Raw genomic sequence first — 13801 nt, 5'->3', positions numbered from 1 at the left:
TATTATTATTATTATTATTATTATTATTATTATTATTATTATTATTATTATTATTATTATTACATTTCAACCGTTTGCACCGCTAGGTCGACTCCACGTGTCAAATTTATTTCGGTAGTATCCAAAGGTGAAACTAGACATTTTTACGCCCAGGGAAATTGTTAAAATAATATGCTCTACCATAGACTAATAATTAAATATCCATCCCTACGATTTCTTTCCGATGATTGGCTTGCAGTCATACTTATTGAGTTGTAAATGCGTTATCAGTAACAAAGTTAAAAATATCGAACTAGTAGCCAATAATAGATTAAATACTACAAAAATTACATACTCTAAAATTTCACCTCCGGGGTGAATTCAGATGTCATTCCCCGCCTTCCTTTCCTCAGTTCCACCCCTGTTTGTATCTTAGTATCGACATTTAAATGGTTTTATTTTCAATTTTTTTTTTTTTTTTTTTACAGTTTATTCGGAATACGTGTTCCTTATGCTTTTCATGGCCGAAATGTTCATCAAAATGTACGCGCTCGGCATACGGATATACTTCGATTCCGCGTTCAACCGGTTCGATTGCGTCGTCATCATGGGATCCATATTCGAAGTCGTTTGGTCAGCCGTCAAAGGAGGTTCATTCGGTCTGTCCGTGCTAAGAGCGCTGCGACTGTTGCGAATATTCAAAGTGACTAAGTAGGTGTCGTCTCCGAGTGCGAAATCGTTCATAATACACGTATAATGTAAAACCGCTTGCTTCCCAGGTATTGGTCTTCGTTGAGGAACCTCGTGATATCGTTACTCAACTCCATGAGATCAATCATATCGTTGCTATTCCTGTTGTTTTTGTTCATACTGATATTCGCGCTGCTCGGCATGCAGCTGTTTGGTGGGCAGTTCAACTTCGAGGAGGGTACGCCAGCGACGAACTTCAACACGTTTCCGATCGCTTTGCTGACGGTGTTCCAGGTGAGTTTCCATCCGCAACGAAGCGCAATAACTGTAATAGTGGTGGAATGACCGTATTAATTGTGTGCTCGACATTTACATAGATCCTGACCGGCGAAGATTGGAACGAAGTCATGTACCAGGGCATCAGAAGCCAAGCGCAAGCCCAAGGCGGAGGGATGATCTACGCTCTATACTTCATCATCTTGGTGCTGTTCGGTAACTATACGCTGTTGAACGTGTTCTTGGCCATCGCTGTTGACAATTTAGCGAACGCGCAGGAACTTACGGCCGCCGAGGAAGAACAAGAGGAAGAGGACAAAGAGGTGAGTGTTGCAATAATTGGATATTGTCTATTATTGAAATGTTTACGCCGTTGTTGATTCACACCGTGTTCGTACCAACAGAAGCAACAACAAGAACTCGAAAAAGAAATGGAAGCGTTGCAAATGAGTACCGACCCGTCAAAGATGGAAATGATACCAACATCGCCGTCGCAAAACTCCAGGTATAACATTTAATAACCATGTCCATGAGTGTTTTTGATATTAATTTATGAAATAATTCGAAGTGTTTCACTTATCAGACATCACCGCAAACATCATATGGATGAGCCGGACAGTAAGGTGGAGGAAGAAGAAGAAGACGAAGGTCCGAAGCCCATGTTACCGTATTCGTCGATGTTTTTACTGACGCCTACTAACGGGTAATTTATTGGAAACCGTGAAATTAACGTTCCAGGCGCACTTCATTCGATTCGCTATTGTTGTTATTGTAATTTTTTTTTTTTTCTGTCAACAGCATCAGAAGAGCCGCTCATTGGATCGTAAATCTGAGGTATTTCGATTTTTTCATAATGCTCATCATCATATTGAGCAGTGTGGCGTTAGCCGCCGAGGATCCGATCAACGACGAATCAGAATGGAACAACTGCCTGGACGTGGTCGACAACGTGTTCACCGTGATTTTCGCCATTGAAATGATACTGAAGGTACTATTCGTTATCCGTAAAATGAACCTCGCTATTCCGACCTGTATACTCATTTTTTTTTTTTTTTTTTGTCGTAATGCAGATAATCGATTTAGGGGTTATTTTACATCCCGGCTCGTACCTGCGAGAATTCTGGAACATAATGGACGCGGTAGTTGTCATTTGTGCGTTCGCATCGTTCATATTCCAAAAAAGGTACTGTGATAAATCATAGCAGCAGCGTTACGAATTCCCATTCAAGCCAGTAACGCCACACTGCCCGTAGCCCTCCTCCACAACCTTTTCTTTTGACTTTTTATAGAACAACAACAATAATAATAATAATAACACTGCGTTCGTTTTAGTGGCGGGTCCGTCGGTACGAATTTGTCGACCATCAAGTCGCTGCGAGTGCTAAGAGTGTTGCGACCACTCAAGACCATAAAACGCGTGCCCAAGCTCAAAGCGGTATTCGATTGCGTCGTCAATTCGTTGAAGAACGTAATAAACATATTGATAGTGTACATATTGTTCCATTTCATTTTCGCCGTCATCGCCGTGCAACTGTTCCATGGCAAGTTTTTCTTCTGTAACGACAGCAGCAAGTCGGTCAACAGTACATGTCAGTGAGTATCGCACAACTGTGCCGCGTGCGCGCGCCGCGTATCGTCGAAACCCGATTGACGACGATCGACATCCAAGTGCAATGGGTAACTAACGAATACGCGGCAAATTTTTTTTTTATCACGCGAAATCGAAAACCAATATTTCGATATTTGTTTGTACCATACACTGGTATATACACAAAAGAAAAAAAAAAAATCCATTATCGGTTTAACCGATCACACCAAGAGTTGTTCCGATATCGGGTTTTGATTGTAAAAATGCATGATCACATCTCAAACACGGTAACACGCATTCGTCAATTTCTAGGGGTTATTATTTCAAGTATGAAGCTGGAGATACGGAAGATGTGAACTCTCAAAAGTTTATGCCTACCGAGGAGCAAAGAGTGTGGGATCAGCAATCGTTTTACTATGACAACGTGGCCGTGGCCATGTTGACGTTGTTCGCGGTACAAACGGGCGAGGGATGGCCCCAGTGAGTAAAAACTAACGATTAATAAAATTATATAAAACTAATTAAACACATCACGATTAATAAGACGTGACGAAAAAAAAAAAAAAAAACAACATGATTTCGATATTAACGGTCATTGTTTTTTTTCCTTCTACTAACAGGGTGTTACAAAACTCAATAGCGGCCACGGAAGAGGACCGTGGTCCCATACCGAATTATCACATCGAGAGATCACTTTTCTACATAATTTATTTCATCGTTTTTCCGTTCTTCTTCGTAAACATATTCGTTGCGTTGATCATTATTACGTTTCAAGAACAAGGCGAGGCCGAACTGCAAGACGGCGAAATCGATAAGAATCAAGTAAGCGGGGACAAGTGTGTCCGTTATGGTACCGATTTTTGCGCAGTAAACCGTTTTCTGCGACTGTTATAATACCATCGTGTTCTTTTTGAACGGACGATGTACACAATCCCATATGAAATGCAAGCGATCGAAAGACATAATTTATTGGAATAAAATCGAAAGTTAAAAGGCCGAGAATCCTATGTCGGGTGAAACTCCACAGTCGGGGGTTTTTCAGGGGATCGGACATTTTTTTACGATTGTGATAATCAAAGCGATTCTTCTGGTCGAAATTGTGTACATGGTTTGGAAAAAATAATATTGCGTGACTAAATGATTTGTCTAATTAATAACTTACGATTATTAGTGGTGAGGTTGGTATTTTAAGTTTGTTGCCATTGTTTCTTTGTTTTTCTCAATTATTTGGAAAACTATCGGGAAATTCGAAAAATAAATATCCGCATTTACCAACCAGAACATAGAAAATGTTAGCTTAACCTATCCGTTCAAAGTGTACACTTGGACTAAACATAGACTCTGTTGGAAAAGTGTGGAAAACGGTTTAGTAAACTTAAATCGAAAATCTACCACAGCGCCATAGAGCCATCAGGACATAGCAGTGGCCGAGAACTGACCGCGTTTGTTTCAGAAATCCTGCATAGATTTTACCATACAAGCGAGACCGTTGGAGAGGTACATGCCCAAAGACAGGAACAGCATGAAGTACAAAATATGGCGCCTGGTGGTGTCCACGCCTTTTGAATATTTCATCATGATACTGATCGTTTTGAACACGCTGTTACTCATGATGAAGGTAAGTGTCGCTACGATGTTATCGGACGAGTAAATATTGTTGTTATCGTTCGTATACCTAATGTACCGTAACCGTATGTATCCATAACTTACTCGTGCGCTTATGGTACAACTATTGAGCATACTGTCCGCATTACCTGTGTTCATGCTTGGGTAACGTTCCTATAACAGCACTCGGAATACTAATAACATATCGCGAGCGTGTAACATTGATCGGCGTTCTTCTAAAAGTTAGTTAAACAGTATGCTCCGCATAAGTATCAAATTTGTCAAAAAAAAAAAAAAAAAAAATTATATCGATCTTTTGACGCGAAAAACAGTTTCCGTCTGACCAACGACGAGGACATTTCGCGATCTACAAAACGTTACGATTACTTTTGTACACCGTTCCGAAATACATATCCGTCAGCGATTCTAATGTTTGTTCTAAACATCATTCAAACCGTATTACTTACCCAAGTATGTCCGCCGTGTTCCACCGTGATTACGGTACCTACATATGTTTTATTGCATAAAACGTTGGCGGAACGGTCCAACGTGTCGATTTTGTTACAATAACGAGAAGATTACGAGACGTAGTATGACGCGTGTATTGTTAGTTGTTCGTTTTTTATTTTTTTTTTTATCCAAACACATATACCTATGAAATTCGATGTGTATTATATTTATGTTGACATTCGGAGTAAAACATTTACTGCACGAACTTCTCGTCGACGTCGAATCTGCATTTTCGTACGGTTCCCACAATTGTATACCGTCGTCGTTCCTCTTATAAACTTTTTGAAAATTTTTAACGTTATTTTATTGCATGCAATTTTGCTTCAGCTGATCACTCCTATTTGCTATGGATATCACACACATGATGGTTTTAATTTTTGAACATTTACTTTACTTTCGGGTTGCTTATTTTTCTCTATCTATTTCTCCGCATAACTTTTGCTTATAACATTTATTTTCAATATGTGTATGAATATATACATGTGTATATTTTTATATTTTATAATATTAATGGGTATCATTATTGTTGTATTAACAATTACTAAATTGTTGTAAAATAACGCATTGCTGCACTTTATATCAATTTGAATGTGTTTTTTTTTCTTCTTATCATCCGAACAAAATGTACGGACTCTATTACGAGACGGAACACATTTTTGCGATAAAATACAAATTATTAATTTTATCGAAAAAACGATTGGTAATTGTTTTCGGTAATTATAGCCAACGAAACGATTACCGAATATTTTACCCTGCAATCGAATCGACCCGAATGTAAGACTTGAGACTCAAAACGTTTCGTATGAGAGTAAAACAAAATCCGATATTGTGTATGTTAAAATTTATTTTTAAAACCGATCAGCGGGTTGGATTACAATTTAACAAATATGACGCGAGACCGTTTTGAAAGTTACACAAGAAACCGAGAATCGAGACGCAACAACAACACATTGTTGAATTAAGAGAGTCGTACGTTTTGCGAAGTGTCATTTGTTTTATTTAATTATTTCTACTTAGTTTTCTGAAAAAATGCTCTTCTTTCTCTTTTTGACTATAACGGTTGATGATTGTTTTTTTTTTTTTTTATTCATTTTTATAGTTTTATCAACAAAAAAAATCCTACAAGAGTGCTCTACATTACATGAACATGGTGTTTACTGGCATGTTTACGATTGAGTGCGTGCTCAAAATTTTGGCGTTTGGAGTCAGGGTAAGAGAAACACTTCCTCCAGTAGATTAATACCTATTTCAAAATAATATGATATGTGACATATGTTATAGATCGTCAATACATATTTTACAAATATTACCGTATTTATCATCGATAATTTATTAAAATAATATGTTACTATTTCTACAATTTTTTTTTTTTTTTATACCTATATTTTACGTTAATCGAAATACATTTGCAAAAGAAAACAATAATAATTATAATAACCTATACGATAATCACGCTCTTTCCATTAAATTATTTTTTCCAAAAACATCGCATACAAATCTCCACCTTCTCGAAAACACCATCTGCCAGTTGATCTAAAACAAAAAAAAAACTAATTTCACCCTAAAGATATTATACAGATAATATGTCATGTAAACCATTTTGATAATACCTATGTACAACGTAAGGTAAGTGAAGTTTTCGATTACATTGTGTTTAAATCTTTCATTTTATGTATTGATAAAATAATAAAAGGTGAGTTTTATCGACACATACTATCATTAATAGTAGGCTATATTTTTATAGATTCATTTTTAAAAACTTTGATGGTTTAATTTGCATGTTTTTTTTCAAGCGTACGTATTAGTGCGTACGTGTGTATTTGTGTGTGTATGTGTGTGCGTGCGTGTGCGTGTGCGTGTGTGTGTGCACTCGAAACCTTTACGTCCGCTTGTGTCTTGCGTTTTATGAATATTATATTATATTCTTTCGCATGCAACAACTTGTCAACCTTTTTATCCGAATAGTATTTAAATTCGAGGATTCGATAGGATGATACATGCATGTGTGTCCCATATATATACAATAGACATCACTATGTTATGCAAATACGTTACTATTACATGATACATGACACACGGTGCAAAAAAAAAAAATTATTTACGTACCGTGTAACGACGTTTTACATAATATCCGGTCTTCCGTGGAGTCTGCAGAAATTATTGTACACTAGCATATTTTTCGTCTAACGGAATATCTCACAGTATAATATATATATTTATATATTTATATGTATATATTATATTACTATTGTTGTTGTAACCGTCACGTACACGTGTCACATCGTAAATAGTACACATCGATTAGAGTCGTTAGATTGGTATTTTCGAATTTCGTCTTTGAACCTCCTCCCCCTAACACTAGTGGTAAATTAACAAAATATTATTGTAATCAAATAATCAGTATCTCGTGTTTATGATTCAACAGTCATGGATTTTCTGACGATTTCCCCAAATCTAAAGGCGAAAATCGAATGTTGTCAAATTGTACAAATTAGATTTGGTTTTTTTTTTTTTTTACATATATATACAGTACCAGAATTTTATTATTAGTTGCTATATTATTATTATTATCATCGATAATAATATTATTATTATTATTATTATTATTATTGTAACCGAGTCATTAAATTAGTTGCCTGTGTAATTAAAACGTTGCTTTTTATTTGATTGTTTATTCCGTGGCTGTGCAGCATCATCGCGAATCAAATCTACTTAACAGTGTTCTACTGAACCTTAATCATTTATTGACGCTGCTATTCCTGGTAGAATGTGTCTTAAAACTCATCGCGTTCGGATGCAAGGTAACGAATCAATTACACTATTATCAGTACATAATTATGTAATGCAATGTATAAACGAATACAAGAAATGTAATAGTTTGATTTACGTATCTGACACGAGCGTTAACTTTCTCGGCCGTCCCTCCGCAGTAATCGTTTATACATACATACATTTCCAATGGAAAGCATGCGTGCATTGAAAATAAATTATCGTACTGCACACATTATCGACAGAATTTAAAAACGATTCTCTCGGCGCAACACTTGTTATTATAATTATTATTGTAATCGTACGATCGTAACAAGATAACATTATTTTTCAATTAATAACGATGTTTTGTTTGCTTAACGAAATGGTTTTCAGAATTTTTTTAAAGATCCGTGGAATATTTTCGACTTTATCACGGTTATCGGAAGTATTGTGGACGCGCTGGTCATCGAATTCGGGGTAAGTTCAACGTAAAACATTTATATGCGTACACACGCACACAAACACACGCACACACGCACACACACATACACACACACAGAAACATACACACACACACACACACACAGAAACATACACACACACACACACAAGATTAACGCGGTTCCACGCATTGATTGTGTGTAGCAGCTATTCTCCTTAAATTATTTCACGTGTACACAGGTGTGAGTTCTGGATGCAAGTGTGTTCGTCTACCGCTATGTCTGTCCCCGTGCAATCAACAACCTCCCTCGGAAACGACAATAGTGTTGTAATCGATCGTCACGTTTGAAACCGAACCCACGCGGCTTCTACGTCACTCTCTCAGATAGATCTCCTCCTCGTATGCGATACCTTCCGCGTGCCTGCACACTCCGCATAGACTTTTCCCGTGACACGATCGCTATGCAAACGAACCGGCAAGTTTCCCGATATCGTACCGTCCGATACCTTAGTGCACAATCGTCACTATAGTGTATTACTATTGTTATCATCATTCCGACCGTCCGTTCTGTGTGCGCTGCGACCGTAGACACCTAGCATCCGACTGTAGTACCACGCACCATTTTGTACCCTGTTTGACGAGTACGCTTTTTTAACAATTTTGTCCAACGAACCCGACGGAAGGCGTACCGAAAGCGATGTACCGCGAAACGTAAGGACCCAACGGCCGTGCCTGTACATAAAGATACGCCAGAGATAGTCCGTTTCGAATTCCCAACGATTGTGTCCCTGGGAGGGGGGGGGAAATTATATATGTTGAAAATCGTGGCCCCTATGTTCAAGAACAAGTGAAACTCATCCGCGGCACATATACATATAATACATTTGTAAGGAACGGCATGGTGTTTTGTCGGAAATTTCGCACAATGAACGAACCGTATACGTACTTATCAGGCAGAAATGTGTAACATGTTTGCTCTTGTATAGGGACGCCTCGTATATGTGTACCGAACTGTGTTCGAGAAAGATTTAGTCCAAAAAGAACCAAAACTGCTGTTCGGAGAAGTTGTGGAGGTAAATTATATATTTAAAACATCAGGAGTACGCCAATTTGTTGCATCCGACGTAGACCGCACTTGTATACTGTTGAAGAATGTCTTTTGTAACTTTTTTTTTTTTTTTTGGTCTTTTTGGACATGGATTTTTATTTTTATTTTATTTTTCAATCATAACACGCATATATATATAAATATATATATATATATATATATATATATATAGACATATGCAAATGAATAGATAAATATATAATTATGTACATTATATGCATATTTAAGAAATACGTACCTGTACATATATATATACATGTATATCTTTATATATTTGTCTATCGTATGTGTACAGTACACAATACACATTGATAATGTTAAATATTGCTCTTGATCAAGCAGCAAACGAATATCACGATCCGATACGATTCGTGTGTTCGTCAACGACAGCGAACCGACATTAACAATACGGTTATAAAATTATCATATGTTTATAGGACGGATGCGAAAACATTAATCGTGTATGTAGCGAAAACGAAAAATAATATGCGATTTCAATTTTTTCCGTCCGTCAACGATTTTTTTTTTATCGCTTTTCGGGTCAAATACAATATTGTAATAAATAATAATATCCATCGACCGATTTCGAGTTACATCGAACCATAGTGACAATATTTGAACACCAGTACATTATTTTCAATTCGATTCGTATCTTTGTTCGTTTTAATTTTCTTATTTCAAAACGAATACGACTACGTCGAAAACTTCTGATACACGATCCCGATTGGAAATAATAATCCACAAAGGGTTACTCGGATTTTTGGTGTAGGTGCAGTAAAATTATAAATAACGTGTACGTTGGGAACGTAAATCAAAGAGTTAGTGCATTTAACCGTAGTATACGAAATACATGATGTTTGTTAGATTCCGTTGAACAATTGTAATTATTAAACGAGTACGTTTACAACTCGAGTAGTGAGTTAGTGTACTGTTATTTACTATGATAACATGATTGAGACGTATAATAATTATGCGATCGGTATTATTATACTATAATGCATCATATAGCGTATTGTATCATTACGGTTTAGGTATCCGAATCATAGAATCATTTTTAATCATAACCGTAGAAAAAAATATTCATACAGAAAACATACCGATAAATAGTATATTATTCATTATTATTATTATTATTATTATTATTTTCATTATTTTTTTTATACATATTATCACTGTCGTCATAGTCAATTAGTGTAGTACTAACCGAAACTAACGGCATAGCAATAATAACAGTAGTTACTAACATTATTTGTTTTAGAGTTTTATTTTTATTTTTTTCGTAGTGGAGTACATTATTATGACGTGGTTAGAATGATTTCGCGAATTTCCACATGCAGCGAATACTAACGCGCGGCTAAAGAGATAAAACTGAGGCAGTCGGATGAAAAAATCACACTGCAGTTTGACGTATTTTTTTACGTATGGCGCATAATATAGTGTGTAAACGCTAGAGGTTGTAACGATAAACAGATTAGGGCTTGGATGTTTATGCACTTAGAATCATTGTAATACGTACGTGTATATCCAATAAGAAATTATCAAATATGCAATCAGTATCATAAAAAAAAAAAAAAAATTAATGCATTTATAACTAAAAATAAAACTATCGAAATATACATAGATTAAATGTATTATAACTTTAAACATCAAAAATACAATATTTATTTAATAATTTATAAGTTTTTGATTTGATTTTCAAGTAAAAAGATAAAAAATAATTTTTATTGTTTAAAATAAGTAGATAAAACGTTTTAGGCCCAGCTCCCACCAAAGTAACGTAACATATAACGTGGCGAGTGACGTCGCTAGTAACGTGTACTCCAATTTAGTATCAAAACATTATAATCCTAACCAATAGATTGATAGGACTGTGAAAAATGGAATATTGCGTTGGCATCATTCAAATTCGGCACGTTCCATTTTATGCCACGTCCTATATTGTTCTAGTGACAAGCCTTTGGAAATCGTTTTGATTTATTCATTAAATTCATTTTTAAAAGTTTGAAAGTTTTAATTTTTTTTTTAAATGATAGATGACGCAGATTCAAACATAAATATTTTTAGTATAACTGAAGCCAACCCATGTATTTATAACCATAGTATTTCGGACTACAGCGACAGAAACGTATTCTATACTTAGGAAAAGATTTTATGAATAATAATGCATATAATATTAGTTATAATTCCTCTTGGTAGACATTTTGCACATAAATATTATTTTGTTTCATAAAATGATTGAAATCGCTCAGAATAGACATGAAATTATTTGAATACCCCAAAATCATTACGTTTAAGATTTTGATTCTTTTTCAATTATGGATGAACCCAATACCGTTTTTTTATTATTGTTTGCATTTTTGCGTTATTTATTTATTATACGTTATTAACATCGATTAATACACTAATGCATTAATACAGTTTCATCATCCGATGGAAAAGACGTTGTGTCACACCATTCGCCATTTTGTTGTTACGCGTTTTCTGCATCACATGCCACGCGATACATCACGTTACTTTGATTAGCTGTACTGAGACTGTGATTTTTTTTAATTACGTCTGTTGTCCGAAAGTAGATTTTTATATTGTGAAACCCTTATTTCTGCACTTAATATCGATCTTGGAGCATATTTGAAAAATTAAGATAAACGTTGTGAAATAGATTGTTTAGTTGCTCTGAATACTTCATTGATTTTAATTATTTTTAAAATAAATTAAAAAAATTACCAAAATACATTGAATGAGTTTTATAAGTTTTTCGAGTTTTTTACATTAAATCAATTTTTTAATATAATTAATAATAATAAATTATATTAAAATTAATAAGTATACATTAATAATAGAAAACCGTAAGTAAAATCAATATTATTTTTAGTAGAACATGAGCCAAATTAGTAACAAAGAATACTAGGTAGGTACTAAATTTGATACATAAAAAATGATATGCAATTTAATAAACATTCAAGCCGTCACGATAATATTATACACATAGATTAGACGAACATTTATGAAACGATCAAATTATATAAAAGTAAAATTTAAGCATCTAAAATATTACTCCACTGTCACTTTAATCGATACATTTTTTTTCCTATTGCCCGATGTAATTTTATTTTGTGTCATATACACTAGCGCTTCTCAAGTTTATTTATTTAAACTTTTTTCTTTAGGCCTTAAACATATTTGTGTTTATACATGTTTAAATTTATTTTTAAAAGTAAATTAAAAAACATTATTCACTATACATTTTAATAATTTATCTGTGTAAAATAGTACATGCAATTTTAGTACATATATAATTAAGAAAAAAAAAAAATTAATGATTTTGATTAAAGGGACTTTTCCGGTTTTACATTGCACAATAGGTCCTTACGGCCAAAAATATTGAGAAAACTGATATACACATACGAGTATGCTAAGCGATAATTTATAATGCTATGTATTATATGTATTTATTACATACGCTAAAACGTTTAATTTTTTATCTGGTGTCCTCGAATGGTAAACATCTATAGAGATTAAAAATTGTAATTAGATACTTAATTACGACCTTTATTCTTAATTCGATGACGTAGAGAATTTTAAGGTCCGTACGAATATACTCGTATGTGTATATATATAATTTGATATAAACATAATTACTTTTAGATGAAAATCTGATTAGCAAAAACCCGAGTATCCGGAATGTGGGCGAACATATATATTATTATGATTATTTACATTTTTCTTTTATTCCCCCTCCCCTCTTCCCATTGTGCATTTGTGTTTCGCGTTGTTCAACGATCACGTACGATTTTATCCCCGTTCCCTAACCTGCCGTACCCGTGTGCATAGTATACATATTGTATGGTATATTACAGTGTTTGTTGGAAGGTATTATGTGTGTACATTGTAAATGTAGAATAGTTATTTGACATCACCGTTTTCGATGCGTATAAATGCATAAGCTACTTCACCGGTATTAAGTATACTTTTGGCAATCCGGCTGGCGCGGAAAGGTATCGACGCAGCATCGACGTCCGCATTTCGAGCTCGTAGTCGTGTGGCGTTTTGGGGCAGTGATGAGCGATTTGAATCGATCTTTCCGTGCGCTGAATCGCCCTTTTCGGATCAATCTCCACGATTCGATCTTTTAAAAGATCGACTCGTTCTTATGGAGATCGATTCGAATCGTTAATCAGATTTTTTACGCGTATCATTTCATTAATAATTGTTGATCCGATTTCCGATATTTTAACGGTGCACACATCGGTTTGTTCTTGTCCCGAACTTTTTATTCAGTTTGAAATCGATTCATTTTCGAGGATCGCACATCAATAAGAGTTACTACACGTTTCCTTTGGATCACTTACAAGCATATCCGAAAAGAATGTCATTTATTGAAAAAAAAAAAACCCACATAATCGAGTACAGTAAATCGATCTTTTGCCATCCATCTTTTTTTTTTTTTTTCGATCGATCTTTTCAATCCGATTTCAATCGATTCACTTTCAAGAATCGTCCATCACTCGTTTTCGGGGGTTAATACAGCACAGAGTGTTTCTTTCCCCGTTCGACGACCGACGGGCGAGCCGTCGGCAGTAAACAGTATTTTTGTTGGAAATCACCCTGTGCTAACCGACTGCGCGAACCGATCGAAAACGATGACCGAGATCGCTGCGAAGTTCCGCCGCGTCCGTCCGCGTGTATTTAATGTACATATTATTATTGTTTATTATTATGATGATGTGTTGTGTAAATATCACCGATCGCAAACGACATACGGATTATTTTACCCTACTGACGGTGGACGACGTCATTTTATTATCATTATTATTATTATTATTATTATTATTATTATTATTATTATTATTAT

The 13801-nt window shown here is 35.0% G+C and overlaps 1 protein-coding gene across 1 annotated transcript in view; it reads left to right on the top strand.

Moving 5' to 3' along the window:
- Positions 1 to 13801, top strand: part of LOC112687452 (voltage-dependent calcium channel type A subunit alpha-1) — a 303497-nt gene that overhangs the window by 260998 nt on the left and 28698 nt on the right. The window contains exons 15-28 of the mRNA XM_025560177.1: positions 509 to 690; positions 759 to 963; positions 1047 to 1268; positions 1350 to 1450; positions 1514 to 1648; positions 1744 to 1933; positions 2016 to 2128; positions 2278 to 2538; positions 2846 to 3013; positions 3154 to 3355; positions 3987 to 4151; positions 5748 to 5858; positions 7793 to 7876; positions 8828 to 8914. Coding sequence (XP_025415962.1) covers positions 509 to 690; positions 759 to 963; positions 1047 to 1268; positions 1350 to 1450; positions 1514 to 1648; positions 1744 to 1933; positions 2016 to 2128; positions 2278 to 2538; positions 2846 to 3013; positions 3154 to 3355; positions 3987 to 4151; positions 5748 to 5858; positions 7793 to 7876; positions 8828 to 8914 — 2226 coding nt within the window. The remainder of the gene's footprint in view (positions 1 to 508; positions 691 to 758; positions 964 to 1046; positions 1269 to 1349; positions 1451 to 1513; positions 1649 to 1743; positions 1934 to 2015; positions 2129 to 2277; positions 2539 to 2845; positions 3014 to 3153; positions 3356 to 3986; positions 4152 to 5747; positions 5859 to 7792; positions 7877 to 8827; positions 8915 to 13801) is intronic.

Source organism: Sipha flava, unplaced genomic scaffold (genome assembly GCF_003268045.1).
Source record: "Sipha flava isolate LNK unplaced genomic scaffold, YSA_version1 34_pilon_pilon, whole genome shotgun sequence".
Classification (NCBI taxonomy): Eukaryota; Metazoa; Arthropoda; class Insecta; order Hemiptera; family Aphididae; genus Sipha; species Sipha flava.
The sequence above is the reverse complement of the archived record's forward strand: the minus strand, read 5'-3'. Positions and strand labels throughout refer to the sequence as shown.